The 24,661-nt window shown below is 40.4% G+C and overlaps 1 protein-coding gene and 1 pseudogene across 1 annotated transcript in view; both read left to right on the top strand.

The window, feature by feature from the left end:
* Window positions 1–4,741: 4,741 nt before the first annotated feature.
* Window positions 4,742–5,532, top strand: LOC113899527 (annotated as a pseudogene).
* Window positions 5,533–13,149: 7,617 nt separating this feature from the next.
* Window positions 13,150–24,661, top strand: part of ARMH4 (armadillo-like helical domain containing 4) — a 147,945-nt gene continuing 136,433 nt past the window's right edge. The window contains exons 1-2 of the mRNA XM_027554202.1: window positions 13,150–13,260; window positions 22,550–23,930. Coding sequence (XP_027410003.1) covers window positions 22,607–23,930 — 1,324 coding nt within the window. The 5' untranslated portion in view covers window positions 13,150–13,260; window positions 22,550–22,606. The remainder of the gene's footprint in view (window positions 13,261–22,549; window positions 23,931–24,661) is intronic.

Below are 24,661 nucleotides of genomic sequence, written 5' to 3'. Positions count from 1 at the left end.
TCAAAAGAAAAAGAAAATCCATAGCCATCAACTCAAGAAATAGCTCCTTTTATATCTAAAAATCAATGTCTCAGCAACTGGGTCTGCACTCTGTTTCAAATAATAGTATTTATTGAAGATATAATGGGCATTAAGGACACTGTGCTAAGTACTCCACACTATCTCATTTAATCCAACAATCCTAGGCTAGCAAAACTATTATTATCCTAATTTGAAGCTTAATGCACCTCTTGGTTCCTAAACATTACTTCTACTTAGGTTCTAGAACACTTGTTTGCTCTCTTAGGCTAGAAGGCCAAGAATCTCTAGGTAACCTATGCAGCAATCATGAACAACCCAATTACAAGCACTGAAATCGAAACTGTGATTAAAAATCTCCCAAAAAACAAAAGTCCAGGACCAGATGGCTTCACAGGTGAATTATATCAAACATTTAGCGAAGAGCTAACACCTATCCTTCTGAAACTCTTTCAAAAGATTGCAGAGGAAGGAGCACTTCCAAACTCTCTCTATGAGGCCACCATCACCCTGACACCAAAACCAGACAAAGACAATACAAAAAAAGAAAGCTACAGGCCAATATCACTGATGAACATAGATGCAAAAGTCTTAAACAAAATTCTAGCAAACAGAGTTCAACAATACATTAAAAAGCTCATACACCAAAATCAAGTTGGGTTTATTCCAGGGATGCAAGGATTCTGTAATATATGCAAATCAATCAATGTGATACACCATATTAACAAATTAAAAAGATAAAAACCCTATGATATCCTCAATAGATGCAGAAATACCCTTTGACAAAACTCAGCACCCAATTATGATTAAAACTCTTCAAAAAAATGGGCATAGAAAGAATCTACCTCAACCTAGTAAAGGCCATATATGATAAACCCCCAGCAAACATTATTCTCAGTGGTGAAAAACTGAAAGCATTCCCTCTGAGATCAGAAAGAAGACAAGGGTGTCCACTCTCACCACTATTACTCAACATAGTTTTGGAAGTCTAGTACGGCAATCAGAGAAGAAAAAGAAATAAAAGGAATCCAGATTGGAAAAGAAGTAAAGCTCTCATTGTTTGCAGATGACATGAAGCTATACATAGAAAACCCTAGAGATACTATCAGAAAATTACTAAAGCTAATCAGTGAATTTAGCAAAGTCAATGGGATACAAAATCAATACACAGAAATCACTTGCATTCCTATATACTAACAATAAAAATTAGAGAAATAAAGGGATCAATTCCATTCACTATTGCAACAAAAATTACAAAATAGCTAGGAATAAACCTGCCTAAGGAGACAAAAGAACCATATACAGAAAATTACAAAATTAAAGAAATTAAAGATGGCATAAACAGATGGGAGAGATATTCTATGTTCCTGGGTAGGAAGATCAATACTGTGAAAATGACGATACTAATAAATGAAAACTACAGATTCAATGAGATCCCTATCAAAAATCCCAATGGCATTTTTCACAGAGCTAGAACAAAAAATTTCACAATTCATATGGAAACACAAAAGAGCCTGAATAGCCAAAGCAGTCTTGAGAAAGAAGAATGGAGCTGGAGAAATCAACCTTCTAGACTTCAGATTATACTACAAAGCTGCAGTCATCAAGACAGTATGGTACTGCAACAAAAACAGAAATGGAGACCAATGGAACAAGACAGAAAGCCCAGAAATAAACCCACGTACCTATGGGCACCTTATTTTTGACAAAGGAGGCAAGAATATCTTATGGGAGCAAATATAGCCTCTTCAATAAGTGGTGCTGGGAAAATTGGACAGCTACATGTAAAAGAAAGAAATTAGAACACTTCCTAACACCATACACAAAGATAAACTCAAATGGGTTAAAGACCTAAATGTAAGACCAGAAACTATAAAACTCTTAGAGGAAAACACATTAAACACAGGCAGAACACTCGATGACATAAATCAAAGCAAATCCTCTATGACCCACCTCCCAGAGTAATGGAGATAAAAATAAAAATAAATAAGTGGGACCTAAATAAACTTAAAAGCTTTTGCACAGCAAAGAAAACTATAAACAAAGTGAAAAGATAACCGTCAGAATGGGAGAAAAATAATAGCAAATGAAACAACTGACAAAGGATTAATTTCCAAAATATACAAGCAGCTTATACAAGTCAATACCAGAAAAACAAACAACCCCATCAAAAAGTGAGGAAAAGACCGAAACAGACATTTCTCCAAAGAAGACAAACAGATGGCTAACAAACACATGAAAAGATGCTCAACATCTCTCATTATTAGAGAAATGCAGATCAAAACTACAAAGAGATATCACCTCTCACTGGTCAGAATGGCCATCATCAAAAAGTCTACAAACAATAAATGCTGGAGAGTGTGTGGAGGAAAGGGAACCCTCTTGCACTGGTGGGAATGTAAATTGATATGGCCACTATGGAAAATGGTACGGAAATTCCTTTAAAAACTAGAAATAAAACCACCATGTGGCCCAGCAATCCCACTCCTAGGCATATACCCTGAGGAAACAAAAATCGAAAAAGACACATGTATCTCAGCGTTCATCGCAGCACTATTTACAATAACTAGAACATGGAAGCAACCTAGATGTCCATCGAGAGATGAACGGATAAAGCAGCTGTGGTACATATATACAATGGAATACTGCTGCTGCTGCTGTTGCTAAGTCGCTTCAGTCGTGTCCGACTCTGTGAGACCCCGTAGACCGCAGCCCACCAGGTTCCCCCGTCCCTGGGATTCTCCAGGCAAGAACACTGGAGTGGGTTGCCATTTCCTTCTCCAGTGCGTGAAAGTGAAAAGTGAAAGTGAAGTCGCTCAGTTGTGCCCGACTCTTGGCGACCCTATGGACTGCGGCCCACCAGGCTCCTCCGTCCACGGGATTTTCCAGGCAAGAGTGCTGGAGTGGGGTGCCATTGCCTTCTCTGCAATGGAATACTACTCAGTCATAAAAGGGACACATTTGAGTCAGTTCTAGTGAGGTGGATGAACCTAGAGCCTATTATACAGAGTGAAATAAGTCAGAAAAGAGAAAGATAAATTTCATATACTAACGCATATATACGGAATCTAGAAAGATGGTACCAATGAATTTATTTGCAGGGCAGCAATGGAGAAATAGATATAGAGAACAGACTTACGGACATGGAGGAGAAGGGAAGAGATGGTGAGACGTATGCAGAGAGTATCATGGACATTGAAAGTGAAAGTGAAGTCGCTCAGTCGTGTCCAACTCTTTGCGACCCCACGGACTGTAGCCTATCAAGTTCCTCCATCCATGAGATTTTCCAGGCAAGAGTGCTGGAGTGGATTGCCATTTCCTTCTCCAGGGGATCTTCCCGACCCAGGAATCGAACCTGGGTCTCCCGCATTGCAGGCAGACGCTTTACGGTCTGAGCCACCAGGGAAGCCCTATCATGGACATTACCGTGTGTAAAATAGATAGCCAATGGGAATTTGCTGTATGACTCAGGAAACCCAAACAGGAGCTCTGTATCAAGCTAGAGGGGTGGGATGGGGAGGAAGAAGAGAGGGAGGTTCAAGAGGGAGGGGACATATGTATACCTATGGCTGATTCATGTTGATGTTTGACAGAAAACAACGAAATTCTGTAAAGCAATTATCCTTCAATTTAAAATTAAATTAAAAAAATTATGCAGTAAGTTCTACTTCCTTCTACAAGGCACAGGCAGAACCCAAAGTAGGAAGAGCCACTTTGAAACAAAGATGCCACTGTGGACTATTTAGCCTGAAAATGTGCTTTTGGAGGGGGAAGATCTTTCTCATATTCCCTCTCTAAAGATGTCACTGTTCTGCTTTAACCAGAGAAGCTATTAAAAATAATTCAAATGGTGTGAGCATGATACTCACTGATCAGAAGTGACCCTGTCTGTGCCAGGCATTACCTGCTCCCCAACATTTTAGTCTGGGATGATGGGGAGTTGGTGAAGGAGTTGAAGCAAAGTGGAAGGCTTGGAGTAACAGCTTGGGACCATGGCTTTTCACCAACTGATAAATGCTTTATTTTAACAACCAGTGTGACTGTCCCAATGTGTTTTAAAGGAAAATCCCACAGTTGGCCAACCCCACTGAGCTTTCCTGTAGAAAGGGCAGGTCTCAGGTATATCACCCCAGACCTAAGCTGCACCTCCTCAGTGTCTGCCCTCAAGGTTGCTCCTGAAGAAGGCGACAAGAAGGAAAGCAGCAACCTCAGAGTTCCTGCTCGATCCCCTAACTCAAGTGCCTCCTTCTTCCATTTCTGTGGTTGGAAGTCCAGCTCCTGGGCTTGGAGGAAGGAATGGAGAAGGAGGAAAAGGGTGGAGGTAGTCCTCTTTGCCTTTGTTTCTTTCTTTGTGATGGGGAGAATGTTTCTATATTCTAGTGTTTTTATTTCTCCCATATCTTTTTTTTTTAATCATCTGCCTATGATGCCTTCTTGTCTGCCACATTTCCTCCTCCCAGGTAGAGGAGGTGAAGCCAACTGCTGAGATTGTGTCTTGGGCAAAGTGGTGGGTCTGTCAACTGCTCCTGAGTGAATAGGGCGTTGCGCCACATGGAATCTGGCTCTTGTCCTCCGGCTGCCTCAAACATGGCGGCATACTGGAAGTCAATACTCTAACAATGACTGGGAGGTGGGGCAGTGAAGCTGAAAGCCCTGACACATGATTTGGGACAGGTTTGGTTTTCTGGTGGCTCTGTCTGTCCATCTGGCTGCGGGTGCCCTCATGGCCGACCCAGCCAGTCAGGTGCTCCTGGGCCTGGTCTTACCGTCCCAGCCACTGATGTACATGAAGGTACTCCTCCTGGTAGGGTATGAGCCGCTTTCTTCAACAATAGGATGAAATATTTTGGGGTGGGAATTCTGTCAGCTTCCTAGTCTCATTTATTATGCTCAGCATATTGCAATCATCCTTGGGAAGCGTGGGTTGTTCACAGGCTTAACTCCAAGACTGTGTTCAGGGGTCCATGGTAAAGTTTCACAGCATTACCAAGAGTGTGACAAGGCTAAGGAATTAGGATCTGGAAATGTACAGAAAGAAGTGTGATCTTCCTTTGACCAAATTATTGGGGAGATAGTTTAAAAGGTGATGGCTGCTTCTGCTGCTACTCTCATCACACATCCCTTCCATGTGATCACTCTGAGGTCTATGGTATAGCTCACTGGCAGAGAATCCAAGTACTATGGACTTGGTGACTCCATAGCAACCATCTATCAGGAAGAGGGCATCCTAGGATGTTTTGTGTTTCCACCATGAATGAAATGAAGAGTTACTCCCAAGCTGTCACAGATCTTTTGCCAGTATGTTGATCTGTACCTTTGTGCCTGTCTCTAATCTTATGGCTGTCAACCACTGTGGGCTTCTTGGTGGATGCCTTTCTACTCCCCAGTATATTCTTGGATAGATGGCTGGGCATCCTACAAAAAGGGGGAAATATGAGCCAAGGAAATAGCTTGTTTTTCCAGAAGTTCCCCTTTGGGAAGACTTACTGTTGTAACCTGAGAATGTTCATTTGAAGATGTGGGGCAGGGACAGTGACATTTCTATAGTCCCAGTTGCAAAGAATTATGGGACAGAATATTGATTTCCATATTACTGCTTTGGAAATAATCATTTGATCTTGGGAAAATGAGAAAAAAAGACTATGAGATCAAAAAGGATTAGGCCAAAGTGCCCAGATTTACCTCTTCAAAACTAGGAACAATATGCACACTGGAGAAGACAGTAAATTACAGAACAGCACTATGGAATCTAGGAATCAAGCAGAGGTGTGATTAAAAAAAAAAAGATCACAGAAATAGAATTTACAGGAAAAATGAAGTCTGACAGGAAAAAAAAGAAGTCTTATGTTTTTGATAAGCTAAGCAGAATATGATCTGAGTGAGAAGTGCTTGTCCATGGAAGATGACTGCTGAGAACAGTGTCGTAAAATGAACATTAGTTGGCAATGATAAGCGCCTTAAAATGCCTTTTACAAAGAGAGAAATGGAAGGAAAACAAGGCATGTCACTAGGCCCTTATAGAAAGCTCCTAAAAGCAAAAAGAGAAAAGGAAGAACATCAAGTGATCATCCTACGTATCCTTACTAGGAATCTTTTGGGGACCAATTTATTTCTTCTTTTGTGGTGATGGCTCACACGTTAGATTTAGACCAATCCAAAAGTAAATAATTTTTTCTGTGTGAAATATATTTTCAATCACTCTGATTCTGAAGGAAATTTTTTTCCCTTTGGCTATTTTTATACACCAGTTACGGAGGAATTGCTTTGAACTGATTCTGTAAAATGCATCCTTTATGTCCATTTTATATTGTAGGTCATGACAAAGAACAAATGAAAACAAAACCTATTGCTCTGGCTATTTCAAGGGATTTGGGCCTGGATAGAATATGAGTTCTGAATTCAGCTTGAAGCAGTTTTTTTTTTTTTTAAATCTTATTCTCAGGGTGTATCTTGTTTTCATATGCCATTTCTCTCTGAATGAATGTGAACTTTACCAATGAAAAGGATTGCAGACTTGTGTAGGAAGGTGACTTGATATATCAATTGGCCTAGTCCCCTGGTTTCAGATAGGACGTATACAAGCAAGGAACAATTCCTTCTTATAAGATATAAAAAATAATTAATTCCTGAGTCTCAAAGTCTGAAATGTGGTGTGTGTGCCCAATCACTCAGTCATTTGTGCAACTCTCTGTGACCCCATGGACTGTAGCTCGCCAGGCTCCTCTGTCCATGGAATTTTCCAGGCCAGAATACTGGAGTGGGCTGCCATTTCCTCCTCTAGCAGATCTTCCCGATCCAGGGATCAAACCTGCATCTCTTACATCCTCTACATTGGCAGGCGGATTCTTTACCACTAGCGCTACCTGGCAAGCCCTCCATTGGGATATATCTTCCTAATTTGCTTGGGATTAGTATATTTCATTCTGAAACTGGTCAAACTTCCTTTTTGGTTAGTAGTTTTAGTTTGTGCTTCATAATTTTAAAATGATTAGCATTACCGTGCTTATTTTGGTAATAGGCTTATGGCCATAATTAAATAGTCAACAAATACTTTTTGAACAGCTGCGGTGTTAAGGCAAGGCACTGCCGTAGGTGTTGCGGGAGATGTGAGACTATATAAAACACACTGTCTTAATTCAGAACTTACGATTTTAGTGGGGAGAGGGGAAGATGGTTTTATATAGCACATGTACTTACTATATCAGGGCATGGCCTTTCTGCATAGACTTCCACATAGGTTTTATCAGCTAGTTCCTCTCTGTAGTGGTATCATGAAAAAAGATAATAAAATGAGTGCCAGTTTTAGATTATTGAAGAAGCATATGAGGAAATCTTATATTATGTATTATTCATAATGTTTTTGTGTGTATAACCTTTTCCTCTCAGCTAAAACGAACATCTGTGAGGAAAGTTAAGTTTGACTTAGATATCTTTACAAGAACCACATTCTTTTCACAAAACAAAAACACATGCTGATTGATTAACCATAGAGCTAAACTCAATGCCAAGATAAATGCATAGCCTACATTAAATGATGTGCTTCTCATTGCTTAATGACTGTGAAACCTGGACTCAATTATGCTGTTTCTTAGACAGTGTAGCCAGAAGAATTAACTAAAATGTATACGGACAAGGAATTTATCAGGAGGTTGAGTGCTATACTGAAGGACAATCTTTTTTCTTTTTGCACTTACATCCATGCCATATTTAAACCTTAGTAAGTCAATGTTCAAAATGTTCAAATTGTTGGTACTATTCTGATTAAGAGTCTCAAGACTGTCTTCATTGTAATGGTATTGATAACCCCTTCATCATATCCTGTTCTCTGCTTTTGCTGTCCGTGTGCTACAGACTGATATAATGTATCCTGAGTCTGATGTTAATGCCCAACTCACATTTTTAAAATGTGAGATAACATTTGTTGGAAACCAGATAATGAACAACAATATAATGAGCCATAGTCAATATATTTGGTAGTTTTCCCACACTTAAACCTATCCCTGTAATTTCCTTGTTGAGTTAATGGTGTTTAACCAGAAACCAACATCCCAGCCAAAATAAAATTTATCCTTTTTTAGAAACCTGGAACAAAAGAGAATATATAATCTCTTTAGCTAATCTACTTCCATCTCTAAGAACTTTCTTTGACAAGAGTTGTTCCTTGGGCCTGAGTTTTGCCATTCCCGGTAAAGCCATCTTTAAAAATTCTGTCCTTGCTAGAGGCATAAAGGAGTACATTTTTCTTTGCAACATAGGCAGTAGGTGTGTACACCTATACGGCTTCCCTAGTGGCTCAGACAGTAAAGAATCTGCCTGCAGTGTGGGAGACTTGGGTTCAATTCTGGGTTGGGAAGATCCCCTGGAGGAGGGCATGGCAACCCAGTCCAGTATTCTTGCCTGCAGAATCTCCATGGACAGAGCAGCCTGGTGGGCTACAGTCCATGGGGTGGCAAAGAGTAGGACACGATTGAGCGACTAAGTACACAGCACACATACATGCACACCTATGTCAATAATAAATATCTCATGCTCATTATTTAATATAATGAATCTATTAAAGTCATTGATTTAGCTATCGTTAGGTACGTAAAAAAAAGAAAAGATGGAGTTAAACTCTTCGACCTTATAAAAGGCAATTCTTATCTTTTCTAGAGTTATAGATGTCATTTTTGAATAGAGTTATTCATAAGGACCAACTCACTTAGGATTAAAGGGTATATTCCACAGAAGACATTAGATCTTTGATGTTCAAATCTCTTATTTTTTATTTTTTTTACTGACAGTCTCACAAGGACATTATTTATGGCTGAAAAAAGGAAGATTTATTTCTTATAAATGTTTTCACCCATGACTTTATCTAAAAAGTTTCTTTTTAAAGAGCTGTACTGGTGAACATTTTGCTTTTGTACCTACATCAGTAGCTCTTTCATCTCTTATCTTGCTTTTTCAAGGCAACAGTCAAAATTCCATTTGTTAGAACAGAATCAGAAAGTTCAAGGCCTAAAGAAATCTAACACTTAATAAGGGAATATAGAAAATAACAGATTTTAAAAAGAAGGGACTATAAAGCATATGATACTCTGCTTCAACAATTATAATAGGTCTCTTAGGGCAAAGCAGAGAAACAAGAGGATTCATCTGTGTGTTTGCATAATAAGAGTCAAACAATAAAGGTAGGTAAATATTACGGACTTTGTGTTGACAGTTAAAAGCAACTACAGTGTACAAAAATTTGCTGTTATAGAAACAGACTCCTAGACATAGAAAACAAACTTATGGTTACCAAAGGGGAAAGGGGGTGGGAGAGGGATAAATTAGGAATTTGAGATTAGCAGATACTAACTACTATATATAAAGTAGATAGACAACAAAGTCTTACTGTATAACACATTGAATATCTTTCAGTAAACAATGATGGAAAAGAATATGAATATATATATGTGTAAAACAGAATCACTTTGCTGTATACCAGAACTAACACAACATTGTAAATCAACTATACTTAAAAAAAAATTGCCACTCCAAAACTTTGCTTAAAGAAAATCATTTTATTGGATTTATTCTACTGACTTGTCCTCCCAATAAACTTCATATTAAACACATAATTTAGTACAAGGTAGAAATCTAAGCTCATTAGTACTGAAATAGATCCTGTCAAGTGTTTGAAGGTTTTGAATGCAATGAAAACATGTATCAGAATTTCAACAGCTTGTTCTGACGTCATTCTAATGTTATTATAACGTCATTCTAACGTTATTCTAACGTCATATTAACGTTATTCTAATGTCATTATCCTTATTTACTACATCATCACCACAACCATCAAATATTGAATACCCAGAGTGAGTTGATTATACTTAGCATATGGAAGTCTATTCCTAGGAATTTCAACTTAAGAAATTAAAAGCAAACAGAAAGCCCTTGACAGAGAATTTGAGTCAGGGAGGACCTGGGGAGAAGAACACTGCAAGATGCTGCAAAACTCGTGTTAATAAACACTTAGGAAGACCAGGAAGAAAAGACAGGCTTTTACAGTGAGAAGGAAAATATCCAATATGCAAATGACTGTGACTCTAGCAGCTCCTGTCCTTCTTTTGTGGCTGGATCTCTTTGTTGGCTGCCTTGGGAGACTTATAAGAACAACAAAATCCAAGGAAGGAGTTTTAAAGGGGTCAAAAATAAAGGAAGGGAAAATCACTGAAAAATAAGAACTTGCAGAAAGTTGAGGGAAATGTTTTGAGGAGATTCCAGGGAAACACAGACTTCTAAGAAGAATTTTTTTTTTAATGTGCCTCTTTCATTTCATTTTGTTCTGTTGCCTCACATGGTTGTCGCTGGTGTAATTTCAAATGAAAACAAAACAAAAATAAACAAACAAAAAACATCCTCATCAAACAGAGGTGCAGAATCTGAGGAAGTCTTGCAGCTGGTTTTCAAGAGCCCTTAATGCGAACCCTTAAGTGGTACTTCCCTTGATGATGTTACCTTGGTTACAGACACACACACTCCAGCTCACATACACTCATTTCAGCAGTGCCTTATGGACAACATACATGAGGGATCAAGCTGTCAGATAAAGTACTTGGTACTTGGTAAAGAAAATTAGGTGCTGTACTGTGGAGCATTTCTACTCAATTTACTGATAATCTTACCAAGGACACCACAATGCTCAGATTCTATTGCAAAGACTCACTTCTGGGTGGTATTTACATGGATATTGTCCACTTCTGGCTCTTGGGGTTGGTTATCCAGTTCTTCATGTGACCAGATCCTCTCTGATACAGAGGGTTTTTTTATCAATCAGAACCAGGTGATGACCTAATACAGCAAAGATGATCAGATAAAATACAGTTAAATTTGAATTTTGGATAAACAAATCATTTTAGCATAAGTATGTTCCAAATATAAAATAGAGATTCTCTATTTTAATTTACTAAGTCTGGCAACCCCAAAATTGTCTTCCTGAGCTTCGTTTCTTGTTACCTTGATTGGTGTTTTGGGTATTGCCAAACTCTTTTAATGTACACATACAATTTCTTGCTTTACTAGTAAAAGACTAACGACATTCATTGTATGTGGATTTACTGATTAGAATGTAAGTTTCCCTGATTTATAGTTTGTGTGTGTGCTGGAGTGGAAGAAAGGATCTTATTATCACTGCCATGTACTCACAGCAGCTGTTGAGATAAATTGCATTCATCAGAGTTGTTTAAAGCAATGCGAACCATTGAGGGGAGGCTAAAGGAGGAGTATAAATGGGTTCCAATAAGATCACTGTAAAGTAAGCTGAAATAATTTGTATCAAGGAAAAGGCGAATAGGAATACTATGGGAGAAGGGTAATTTTGGAGAATGGAAAACTTTGAGAATAAGGCAGCCTGGGAAGTGGAGTTCCGTAGCTGGGACTTAAGAAAATCACAGGTGTTTTAGAAAAACACTAGCATCCTTGAGAGGGATGCAGAAAGGGAGCCAGGAAGATGTCAGAGAAACTGAATATTTCAAGTTTGTGTGTAGGGCTGGCTCTCCCTGCATGGGGAGCTGGAATCCCTTTCTCCTGCTTGCTTCTCCTATTCTCCTTGATCCTTTGGTCCACCTGATTGACTCTGCTTTTTTTTTTAATTAGTACTGTTAATTTAACTGCATTTGGGTAAATAGAATCAATTTTGTGGTCCAGCTGAGAATCTCATCATATAACATTATTTTTATGAGATGTGGTCTGAATTTCAGACAGCTGACATAAAAACAAAATGTTAAAACACTTCCTGGTCAGGCTGCATGTGTAGCTTATCCACCTGGTGGGTCTTGAATCCAGGTAGAAGGCCTGGTCACACAGTACAATATATTATATTGTATTACACTGAATACATATCAAAAACAGATCTTACAGATTCAATTCAATCACGTTCAAGAACTCTTTGACTACCTTTCTGGAAATACAAACAAAATATTTTAAAGAGAGGTGGAATAGGGAAGACAGTGCAGAGATGTGCAGTGTTAGATATGGAGGTCAAAGGTGTAAGACCTTGCTCTGACTTCAGGATGTTTACAAATAACTACAAAACGAACCAAGCTATTATAAAGCAGAGAGTTAATAAGTAGAAGAGATGATTCATGTGGATTGCAAACATAAAGTGCTGTGAGGGTTCTTCCAGAATGGCTTTTAGATTCCTGACACCTCCTTCTAGCCAATATTAGAAATATCAGGTAAAGGAAATTGAATCCTTTAGGAACTCAAGAAGGTAAGTCATGAATTCCCAGGGCCCACGTTAGCCATAAAACCTTGGGCAAGTTCACAGCCTTCAGCCTCAACTCCCTCCTTTGTTAAGTGGGGTTTACCAATATCTATCTTTAGGGTTCCTGAGGAGATTATTAATAAAAGCCATTTCCCTTGCGGCTCAGCGGTAAAGAATCTGCCTGCCAATGAAGGAGACACAGGTTGGTTCCCTGGGTCGGGAAGATCCCCTGGAGAAGGAAATGGCAACCCACTCCAGTTAATTCTTTCCTTGAGAATTCCATGGACAGAGGAACCTGGTGGTCTACAGTTCATGGTGTCACAAAGAGACACGACTTAGCGACTAAACAACTGCAAATAGTGAAGCTCCTAGCATTGCGCCTGGCAGAAGCACGGGCTCAATAAACCGTTCTTCTTGTTACTACTTATCTGACTGAGAAAGGAACACTGTGTGGGGCTACTATACTGGTTCCTACTTATGGGCACGGCTAAGAGACTGAAACCGTAGTTTCCACCAAGAACAACCTGCGGCCTCGGACTTGCGCCCCTCGCCCCAACCAAGGACCAGAGAAATTCGGGCTCTTTTAGAGAAAACAGTGCCCTGGTCTCTTCTTTCCAGGGAATAAGGAAGAACTGTCGCGGAAGCCGAGAGAGCGAAGAGAGGCAGAAGGGCTGGGTGTCTCAAAGGGGTCTCGTGAGCCCGGACGCGGGTAAGACCCGCCCCCGCGGCTCGGCCCCCAGCGCCCGAACGGAGGCGGGGGAGTGGGCGCGGAGGGGCGTGGGGCGACGGCTCGGGTTGTCTGTGCCCGCCGAGCCGGGGCGGGCGCATCTTCTTGCCGCCCAATCCCCAGCCTTAGTCGCGGCCTCATGAATAAGCAACAAAGCGAAGCGCCCTCCCCCTGGCGTTCCAGACAGCGGAGGGAGCCGCCGCTGCTGCAGGGGCCGCCGCGGGGATGCCGAGCGCGGGCGCCGCCGCTCTCTTCTGCGCGCTCCTCTGCTGAAGGTTCACAGGTGAGGACGGGCTCGGCTTCCGCCACTCGGGCGGCAGCTGCTGCAGACGGGGCGGCCGGCAGAGACGGAGCCGGAGTCCCCGGCGGCACGGGGCCGCCCCGGGAGCTGTGCGGTCGGGGGAGCTCGGCAGCCCCGGGCGCGCGAAGCGTGCGCCCCGCGCCGCCGCCAGAACGCGGTGCCCCGGCTCGGGGTGCGCGGGGGCTGCTCCGAGAGCGTGGGGCGCGGCGCGCAGGCCTCCGAGGACTAGCCTCATTCCCCGCTCCAGCCCAGCCTCACGGCTCCGCACCAGCGAGCGGGCCTTTGTGCTGCCGGAGCTTGCAGGGCTGGCTGCTTTTGTGTGGGCTTTTCTTTCTTCTCTCCCTCCCCTCTCCGTCTCACAGCGGTGGTAGAGAAGTTCCCGAAGACTAAGATCTGCTCCTTTGAAAGCTTTGATTGCAATGTCCCCGATGCCAGTCAGTGGTCAGGAGCCTAGGAGCGAGTGGGGGCTGCGGTGGTCACCGAAATGTGTTACTTTGCAGAGAACAAACAGTTGAGTGTTTAGCGCAGGGATGTCACAGAACCTCCTTGCCGGTCCCCGAGGACACGGTAAGAGGATGCTCCTTGGAAAGGTCACTTGATTGGAAAGAAGGCCTGCGGGTTAGACTCCAGAATGATTGTAAGGTGCTACATGGAGGTGCCCAGATGCCTCCTGTGCGTCCGGGTCACTGACAGAACCCGACTTGTGTACATTCCGAACATGTAGAGCGAAAAATCTGGCTGGCTAAAAATCTGCCAGGCGCTCAAAATAGAGGACCCACAAGAGTTTGGAGTTCTCAAAGAAATCTTTGCCTTCCCAAGCTGATGCCAAGGATCGGCCAGGATCTTGGCTCCTCATTTTAGTGTAGAGCTGCTGTGGAGGAGAGGATTTAAAGGCTGATTAAAGAGTCTGCCTTCATTCTATGGAAGTTTTAGTTTGCAACTTCAGGGAATGGGGGAGTGGCTCACAAGACCATCCAAAAAACTCTGAAGGATTTTTTTTCCGTAGGGAGCAAAATGTGTGGCCATAATTTGCATGTCTCCCCTCCTTTGTGAATTTTCTTTATCACAAGTGATACTGTTGGGCTCCAAGGAGTCTTGTTTAAACACCTACAGAGTCAGTCGCTGACCCACTTTCTGCTTACTTGCCAGCAGAATCCCACTGTAGCATCTATTGGAAGAAACTCAAAATTGGGTGAGATTTTACAGTATCAGAACATTTACACACAATAGAAATTTAAGGGCAGCCTGACTTACTCTTATGCATAAGGTACAGTTGTTATATTTGTCATATTAATGAACCAAGCACTTATGCAACATACTTGATATTGATTGTGTTTATTCACAAAACTCCCAAGACTCAGCAAGTCTAAGGTAGCTACAGTAACAGAGCCAATTAAGAAGATGTGGATGTCTTTGTTTTCACGGGAGGTTCTTAACATTATATTCGGCATTTCTTGCTAGATCTTTAAATGTTATACTTTGGTTTTACAGAAGCAGTTTGATGCTAAACATAAGTATAGGATCAAAATGTGGAGGATGGGCTTACCTGTTATGGAAAATTTCTGCTCATCAACTAAAGGTCGTCTTCACTATTTATTCAGCAGGTGTTTGCCTGAAAACTTGTGTAAGGAATTGTATTTTGTTTTTCACCTTGAATTCTGTTTAGTTTCACTTAGGGAAGCTGGCTATTCAGAGAGAATAATCTGAGTTTGATCTCTGTAAAATGAAAGCTTATTCTCTAATTAAAATGTGTAGTCAGTCCTGTTTTTTCACGTAGTGTTTACTTGGTGATTATAAGAAAAGTATCTGAATCAAGTTTCAGCTTGAAATGTTAGATATTATGTTTATTCCTTGAAATGTCTACCTGGGGATTACTTTCTCCTGCCAGCTAGTATTTAGAGATCTTTTTAAGCAAATGAGGTTTGTGAACTACAAAGAACAGAAATGAAGTGTCACATTGGTTTGTTGAAAGGAACTGTATATAATGGATGGACAGGAGCTTGTTGATCAAGATTGATTAGGATGGAATTCTGCAGACATCAGACAATTCCCAGGTCACTTTGTCTACATGAAAAGTTGAAAGGGGAAGCTCCATGGAAATAGCTTGAGGGGAAAAGAGTGTTATGGATCTTTCAGACTGCTCACATTTCTGTATTTTGAGGGGAGTGCATGGTAGTACTACAAAGATTGAAGGCAGGAGGAGACGGGGACGTCAGAGGATGAGATGACTGGATGACATCACCGACTCAATGGACAGGAGTTTGAGCAAACTCTGGGAGATGGTGAAGAACAGGGAAGCCTAGTGTTGTGCAGTCCATGGGGTTTCAAAGAGTCAGACATGACTGAGCGACTGAACAACAACAGTATGTCTTAAATTGCTTGATACTTAAACATTTTTTTCAAACCATTTTTATGTCTGTTATCACTGATTTGGTCCCTCTTCCATCTTTGTAGAAAACAGAATGAACATTATTATCTCCATTTTGCAAAGAGGAAACTGAGTTTCAGTGATTTCCCCAAGGTAGAGCTGGAAGTTGAAGCCAACTTTTAAATCTTCAAGTCCAACTTCTTTTACCAGGAATAGGGTGATGCTCTAGAGTGATACACAGCGGTATCTTCCTTTGTCTATACTGCTAAATTGTAGAGAATAAAGCTTGTGGGCTTGATGTGTAGAACTTAGTTGTGGTCTGCAGGGATGGTAAAGCACTTTGCTGGCAGTTGCCCGAGTAACCATCTTGACCCCAGCCTACTTACCTCTTCGCTGTCAGCAGGATGCCTCTTTCCTCCTGTGGGTTACTTTGTGGTTACTCTGTTCTCTCTCCTTCCACTGTGGTTGAACATGCTACTGAAAGGATCATCTGTCATCCCAGGCACTTAATTTATAGTGAAGGATGAGTAGGGTCAGATCATCTTAAAGCCAATAAATCAGGCCAGTAACAGTCATCCAAAGCACAGTAAATCAGAGATGGGCTACCTTAATGCTGTGTGCCACAGCTGGGTTAATAGGGTCAGAGTCTTGATAAGCTCCACTTCAGACCAACAGGATAGTGTTGGCCATGAGAACCTTAACAATTAAAGGAAAGTAAGACAATGACAAATAATCATTAAGGAGCAGGAAAAACACAAAATGGAGATATTAAGACAAAGAAGGGAAAGAGTTTTCTTCTTCCATTATCAATCAAAGAATTACTGTTACTTAATTGGATTTTGAAAGGTGAAGGGGTAATTGGGAAGCAAGTTGACCTGAAGCTCTGAAACTTGTTCCTCTGTGATCTCTCTGTCTCTTTTTAATGAAATAAACTCTGAAAAAACCTGAAGTACAGGAGGAATGAGAATACACAAATTACTACTATTATTAAAATCACACATTGAATAAGTAGCCAAAATTGACTAGGTGATGGACAAAACATAAGCCATGAAATGTTATTGAAAATCTTACAGTGTAAAAGAGATTCCGTACCTTCTTTTTCATATTCTTAAATGGTTATTTCTGATAGCTCAGTTGGTAAAGAATCTGCCTGCAATGCAGAAGACCCCAGTTCGATCCCTGGGTTGGGAAGATTCACTGGAGAAGGGATAGGCTACCCACTCCCGTATTCTTGGACTTCCCTTGTGGCTCAGCTGGTAAAGAATCCACCTGCAATGTGGGAGACATGGGTTTGATCCCTGGGTTGGGAAGATCCCTGGGAGAAGGGAAAGGCTACCTACTCCAGTATTCTGGCCTGGAGAATTCCAGGGACTGTGTAGTCCGTGGGGTCCCAAAGAGTCGGATATGACTGAGAGACTTTCACTTTCAAATGGTTATTTATATTCACTTCACACCACTAAAAATTGAATACCTCTCCTATGTGTCTACCATTATTAGCAATTATATGGCAAAGGAAGCTGAAAGACTAGTGCTTTCATGCAAAGAAGGTAACCTTATTTTAGGTGATGAGACTTACAGATGTGATGATTTATACTGGAGAAGCTAGGAGATGGGCAGGAAGAGAATGGACCAGGCAGTTTTGTGATAACAGTCAGTAAATAGGACATGACCTGATGGACCATGGATTGGATACCAGGGGCAGGGAAGAAGGAGAGAGCTTTCTGGCTAGTGCAGTGCCATGAGCAAAACTTAGGAAGCTGAAATGAGTAAGGCACATAAGAGGGCAATATATCCAACTGGCAATGGGTTTCTACTGGGCACTAATGAAGTTGTGTTATAGATATGGAGGTTGGCAGTTACATGTTTGGGGACATTAACTGATGTGTTTTGGGAAGGTAGAGTTGTAGTGGCAAAGACAGGAAACTTGATGACTAACAGACATGATTACACAGGTAAGTTAATTAACCTGTGTAAGCTGGTAGTTTTCTCACCAAAAAAAAAAAAAAGAGAGAGAGAGAGAGAGAGAGAAGGATAATGACAATGCCTGTATCATTAGGTTGTTGTAAAGGATTAAATAATTTATAAAACACTTGGCATCCCTGAATGGTAGCCATGCCATTTTTGATTTATTATTGTCATTTCTTTCCTTAAGACTAAACCATCTAGATTGTATAAAATGGATTGGAGAGGAGAGAATCTGATCAGGATAATAAATTAAGAGGCAGGTAAAATAATGACAATCCAATGTTCCTAAGAAGGGACAATTCCAAGAGATATTATGAGGGAAGGACCTGCAGAAATTGTGAATCTAGAATGTATAGGAGAGAAGATTTCAAGATGACACCACAGTTTAGATGAAGATACTTTGGCCACCTCATGTGAAGAGTTGACTCATTGGAAAAGACTCTGATGGTGGGAGGGATTGGGGGGCAGGAGAAGGGGACGACAGAGGATGAGATGGCTGGATGGCATCACTGACTCAATGGACGTGAGTCTGAGTGAACTCCGGGAGTTGGTGATGGACAGGGAGGCCTGGCGTGCTGCGATTCATGGGGTCGCAAAGAGTCGGACATGACTGAGCGACTGAACTGAGTGTGTTTGAAGTAGCACCCAAGTAACAGCCAGTAGATGATGGAAATCAAGGGCAGTTTTTTCCCCAAACCCCCACACCAGCTGTTTATGTTTATCCTGCAAAAGGAAAATATCAGGCAGATTGTCACCAGTTTTTTTTTTTTTTTTGGCATACTCTACAGGCCTCCTGTTTCTTGAGTACCCTTAGGGCAATGCTCATGTTCCTTATATATTATACATGAAACTCAATTTTCTTTGAAAAAATTAGCTTTGTCACTGATGAAATGATTGAACACGCCAGTTCCCTTTTGTGTCTGCGTTTTGGTAACACACTGAACAACAGCCGCATACTGTTTAGTTGGAAAAATATTGACCAAGTGTTTGAAAACACCTGATTAGTAAGTCTAACAAGATGGCTAAGGCTGTATTTTTTTATGTTGTCTTTCATTTGTCTTTGAAACTTGAATATGCCTAGACTTGACAAAGAGATTCTGGACTGTATCTATTTAAGATTGTAGAAGATAATGCTTGACAGAACAGCTTATCTGCTCACTGGTGGCAGAAACGCAGTAAATTGTTCAGAGGACTGCCAAGCCATTAGGATACCTTGATAGTGAATGACAGATAAAGTGCTATGACTGGCTCAGAAAAGGATGCTTTTTAAGCTATTAGAAGCTAATATCCACTATCAGTGAGCAACTGGGTTAGAGTTCATGTATCTGAATTAATTTGCACTGATGGATAGAGTGAAAAGAAAGGAGCCTCCAAAGTCACAGTGTAAAAGGAAAAGTTAGAGAAATGTTTTGTTTTATTTGTTAAATATTCTGATATTTGAGTTAATTTAAGATAATTAAGACATAATTTCTAATAAGCAGTGAAATCTCTCTCTCCTTCAGCAAAGCAGGCTATAGCCATTGATTTGTTTGTTCAGCCAGTATTTACTAAGCGTTTCCTCTGTGCCAGGCACTTTGCCAGGGAAAGGAGACAATGTCGAGGGAAAAAAGAAAAGGCCTATAGCCTTGTGATTACACATGGTTACTTAGGTTTGGAAATATTGTCACTGAATTGACAAGAGTTAGTCTTTCCTTATTTATTCTCTACCATCACGCAGCTCCCAGTGAAGGACTCCAAACTCATGGGAGTGGCTATGTGAACCTGTGCTGTGTTTGGAAAGACAGAGAAAGATCTGGAACTTGAAGGTCATCTACCAATTTATCTGAGTTGCAGATGTGTTCCCTACTGCCGTTCCAACAGGCTGTCTTTTCTGCCTCTCTTAAAGTTCAGGCGTCACTTTGAATAGTAGGGAGAAGGAGCATATGGCTGCAATACACAGGCATAGAATAGGCGTGCAGTTCACCCCACTTTTTCCTGTCGTAATTGAATTTAGAAAGCAGGTGGCTGACACTTAATTACAGAAGGAAGGTCTTTTAGAGCCATGGCAGAATTCCCTTCACACAAAAATTGTAAAGTTTAAGGTCTAGATGAAAATGAAACCTTGAAGGGAAAATCTGTTTTAGAAAGGCAATAGAGATGATATTACATCTTTTTTGTTTATCCCTACCACCCTCCAAATCTGATTTGTTCATAAAATTCTCCTCTCAGTCCACATGATTCCAGAACATATGAATAAAATGTGAGGCATTCATACAATCATTTGGGTGCCCTGCTTGCTTGATGACAAAGTTGTGGGAATATGAAAACATTTGCATTTTTCTTGTGTGTTTTATAGATAAAATAAGAAAATGGAATCATGGAGATATAGGGATTTCAAAGATTTTTTTTTTTTTTTAACTCCTTATTCTGTCAAAGGAGAGACTGAGGGTATTCGTCTAGTATCACATGGCATGTTTTATCAACAATAAAGCTATGATTCATTTTTCTCACGCCAGTCTATGTCCTTCTAAACTCTGCTGCTGGGAATTCCCTGGTGGTCCAGTGGTTAGGATTGCATGCTTCTGTTGATTGCAGAGGGTACAGGTTCGATCCCTAGTCAGGGAACTAAGTAAGGTCCCATAAGCTGTGCCATGGAGACCCAGCTTTTAGGCCACATCCTCAGTCTCCTGAGGTAATATTTCATTGAACTGGAAAAATATTTGTTTAGGAAAGAGCAGATCTCTGAACAGGTCAAAAATGAAGCAGAGAGTTCTATAGCTTTTATGTATCTTTGACTATCTAATTTATAGTTCAGCCTGTATGTTCAGAAGTCAAAGGTGTAGTGTCATCAGCTGTGAGCACTCTTGTTATATAGCTGTCACATGTTTTTGTTTTAAGGAAGGAAAATAGAAGCCGCAAGCCAAATACTGCTACCAGTTCTGTTACCTGGCTGTGAACTGGGCTGCATTATGGCTCATCTGAAGTATGGGGATAACTAATTCCCAGAATGTTCACATACTATTCCCTCTTTTAAAAATATCATTCCTGGATTCTTTCCTTTTAAAACAGTGTGTTTAAACAATGTATGCTACCTGTATGTAATTTAATATTAAATATAAATGCTTCAACCCCTCATCCTACAAATGAGGAAATTTAGCATCCCCTTCACTATCTGAGGGTGTCCCTGGTCGCTCAGATGGTAAAGAATCTGCCTGCAGTGCAGGAGATCTGGGTTCGACCCCTGGGTTGGGAAGAACCCCTGGAGAAGGGAATGGCTACCCACTCTAGTATCTGGCCTGGAAAATCCCATGGACTGTATAGTCCATGGGGTCACAAAGAGTTGGACACAACTGAGTGACTTTCACTGAAACTTCACTCATTATCTGAAGATTCTTGGGTGGGTGGCTTACATTTCTTCTAGTCATCTCTGGATTCAGTTTTCTTTTGCTTCTAAATGTATGGTCCCTGATATGCTGTTCCTTTTTTGCACATGGCATCTCATGGCATCTTTCCATTCCTATATTCTCCCAAAGTAATTTTTTCAGGTAAAAAATTATTGGTGGCAATAAATATTTATGGTCTCATCCCAGATCTGTGTACTAGGAACTTGGCAATAACTTAGTTGAGTGGTTTTGACTCCAGGTCTTTCAAGAAGCTGCAGTCAAGATGACAGCTGAGGCTGAAGTCATCTGAAGGCTTGACTGGGGCTGGAGGAGTTGCTTCCAAGATAATTCATTCAAGTGGGTGCTGGTAGTTCAGCAAGAGGCCTCAGCTCCGAATCCATGGATTCCTCTTTCCTCGTGTAGATAAATTCAACCTTCTTTTTCTCTTCAGCTATCTAAATCTTGCCCTTAGTACTTGACCTTTTCTCTGTCTCAAAGAGGCCTGGAAGACTAACTGGATTAACATGTGGAAGGGTCACACTTCTTAAAGGGAGAAGACCCTATGAAAATATACATCTTTATATTTTGTGTGTGCACATCATAAGCTTAATTAACCCTGAGAGTTTAATGATTAGACATAGGAGAAAGGAAAAGTATAACTTTTATAAAGATAAGGTTTTTATTTTTGGATTTAGAATTTTCATTCCTGTTTAATTTTCTAGAAAAACTGCAGTATCTAAGAACTTTCTGATGATGGGATAGATAAAAAGTCCTAAAACCCTTAAGGTTGGGGGGAAACTAGCAGTTTCAATATAATTTTAGTTGTAATGACAGTGTATTTTTTTAATAAATCTTAATCTTACAATAAATATGTATTCAGTAAACATTGATAATTTAAAATGTGTTTTTGTTCTCTGAAAGAGCTTTTTTTCCCCCAAAATATGCACTTGTTTACATTAACTATTTTACTTTTTCTAATTTTTTTGAGACATGAAGATTTTGCCTATAATTTTTATAGTTGTTGCAGAGAAAACAAATGCTTTAAGTATTTTAAAGATAAATTTTAACCGTGAGTCATTTATATACTTTAAAAACTCTTGAATGAAACTGGTATTCAGTATTTTATGATGATATTTAATAAGTTTTAAAACATACTTAAAAGGTTCTGTGAATGTAGTATTAATAAATGTTAAGGTTTCCTTTTTATTTCCCTGGACGTGTTGCTATTTCTACCGTCATTTGACTCCATGATTAATAGAAGAATTCAGAAGAATATTGCAAATGTGATTTCAAGGGTAGTTTATTTCAAATAGATATTTTAAAAACAATGAACTTAGTACTTGAACTGTGTGTACCGTTTGCTAGAGAGCTGCAAGTTAAATCAGCTGAAAATTCAATAGGGAAAAATGAACTGGGTTATCCAAGTCTCAAAGGTACAAAGAAATAGAACATTCTTCTCCTATGTACTATCTCTAAACAGAAGTCAAGGAAATTATTTTACTTATGGTTTAATTTAAAGGGGCTTATTTACAACATATATTTATATGATGGTTTGATATGCTTTATTTTTCTGCAGGACTCAATTACTGGAATTGTCAACTCTACCAATTTATGTGCACATTTCTCTTCCACTATGAGCAGACCAATTGTATTACACATTTGTCTGGCTTTCTGTAGCCTTCTACTTCTCAACTTTGCCGCACAGTGTCTGGCTTTCCCCAACTTGGAAAGGAGGGAGATAGTACTTCTTCATGCAGAAAAAGGACAGTCTGAGAGGCTAAACACAGATGACCTAGAAAATGACTCTGTTACTTCAAACACTCCAGTCTCTGGAGATCCAATGATAGTGTTAGCAGGACCATCAACAATGTCTTTAAATAAAGTATTCCCTAGTAACAAAGAAACCTCTCCTGTAGGAGCTGGGCTCATGCAGGCTGATGGTTCTAACATTTACACTGCTACTGAGCCAGAGGTCCCAGCAGGGGAAGAAGTATTCGGTTCTAGCCAGCCAGAGAGAATGTCTCCTGAAAGCCGACCTTCCAAGGCCACGTTAACCAACCCTGTCATGCCAACTGCTTCTCTGAATATTGATGAGAGGGAGGAACCCTCCCGTGGTACCATCATTCAGCCCACTGTGGAAGGAACCACTGAAGCAACACAAGGTTTTCTGAGCTATGTGGACGATCAGTTGTTTGCAACTGAAAGCCCGGAAGGACTTAGTCTGGGGCATTCACCTTTATCCCTGGTGAATACTAAAGAAATGCTAACCACCAGTCCAAGGACTGAGAAATTTGAAGCAAACCCAGAACATAAGACCACTTCTTTTCCTGGGTCTAAGCTCACAGCAGGCACTGAGCCTTCCCAGATGACAGCTGATAATACCCAAGCTACTGCCGCCACTAAGCACTGGCTCCCAACCTCTGAGTCCATCCTGAGTGTTGAACCAGAAACTGACAGCCTGCTGGGAGCCCCGGAAGTCACGACGAGTGTCAGCACAGCTGTTGCAGCTGCTCCTGTCATAAGTGATGAGTGGGATGACACCAAATTAGAGAGTGTAAGCCAGATAAAGACCCCAAAGCTTGGAGACAATACAGAGACACAGGTGAGAATGGAAATATCTCAGACAACCCAAGCACCCGATATCGGGATGGAAGTCATGGAAGAGGGCAAAGCTTTGACGGAGGCTGCAGATGTGAGTCTGAAGCTGCCTGAAATGGAAACACACATGGAAACCACCCTGCCAATGGCACATGGGGGTGAGAGAGCATCAGATCAGAGTTCCGTTACTCCCACAAGTCCAATGGGAGATACGAAAGTCTCTGTCATGAACCTGGTCCAGGATACTGCGGACTTTGTGGAATCCACCAAGGAGAACGGTGCCATGTTCTTAGAGACCACTGTTTCCATCTCCGAATATGAGTCTGAGGTGCATCAACCATTGGGAAATAGATTTAAAGGTAAAAGAAAGAAAAGTAAGCTTTGTTTAACCTGGAATGTTTCTGTTTGATTTTTTTTTTTAATTGAGATATAATTGAAACATAACATGGTATTAAGTTTTAGGTGGTTTATGTTTTTTTAAGTGACAATTTAGAAGTAAATTAAGTTTTAAAGAAAAACAAAAGTAAATAAAAATACATCTTGTATAAATGTATTTGTATAAAATACATTCAATTATAACTCCTGTATGTAGACCAGTGGTGTTTAACAGGGAATAATTTGTCATCCCCTTACCCCCATAATTTGACTTACATACAGCATGAAGTGATCACCACAGTAAGTTTACTGAACATCCATCATCTCATATAGATACAAAACGAAATAAATAGAAAAACTTTCTTTCCTTGTGATGAGAGTTTTCAGGATTTACTCTCTTAATTTTCATATATAACATATGGCAGTATTCACTGTATGTGTCATGTTGAACATCTTTAGTACTTATTTGTACCTTTTGATTACCTTCATCCAATTCCCCCTTCTACCACTCCTACCACAAATCTGATAATTTTTACCACAAATCTGATCTCTTTTTCTGTGGGTGTTTGTTTTGTTTTTGAAGATAACTGACCTACACTACTGTGTTAGTTCCAAGTGATTTGATATTTTGTACATTACAAGATGATCATCAAGGTAAGCCTAGTTACCACTTGTCACCATACAAAGATGTTACATATATATCGACGGTATTCCC

This window comes from Bos indicus x Bos taurus, chromosome 10, assembly GCF_003369695.1.
Source record: "Bos indicus x Bos taurus breed Angus x Brahman F1 hybrid chromosome 10, Bos_hybrid_MaternalHap_v2.0, whole genome shotgun sequence".
NCBI classification, from domain to species: Eukaryota; Metazoa; Chordata; class Mammalia; order Artiodactyla; family Bovidae; genus Bos; species Bos indicus x Bos taurus.
This window is presented reverse-complemented; position numbering and strand designations above follow the sequence as displayed.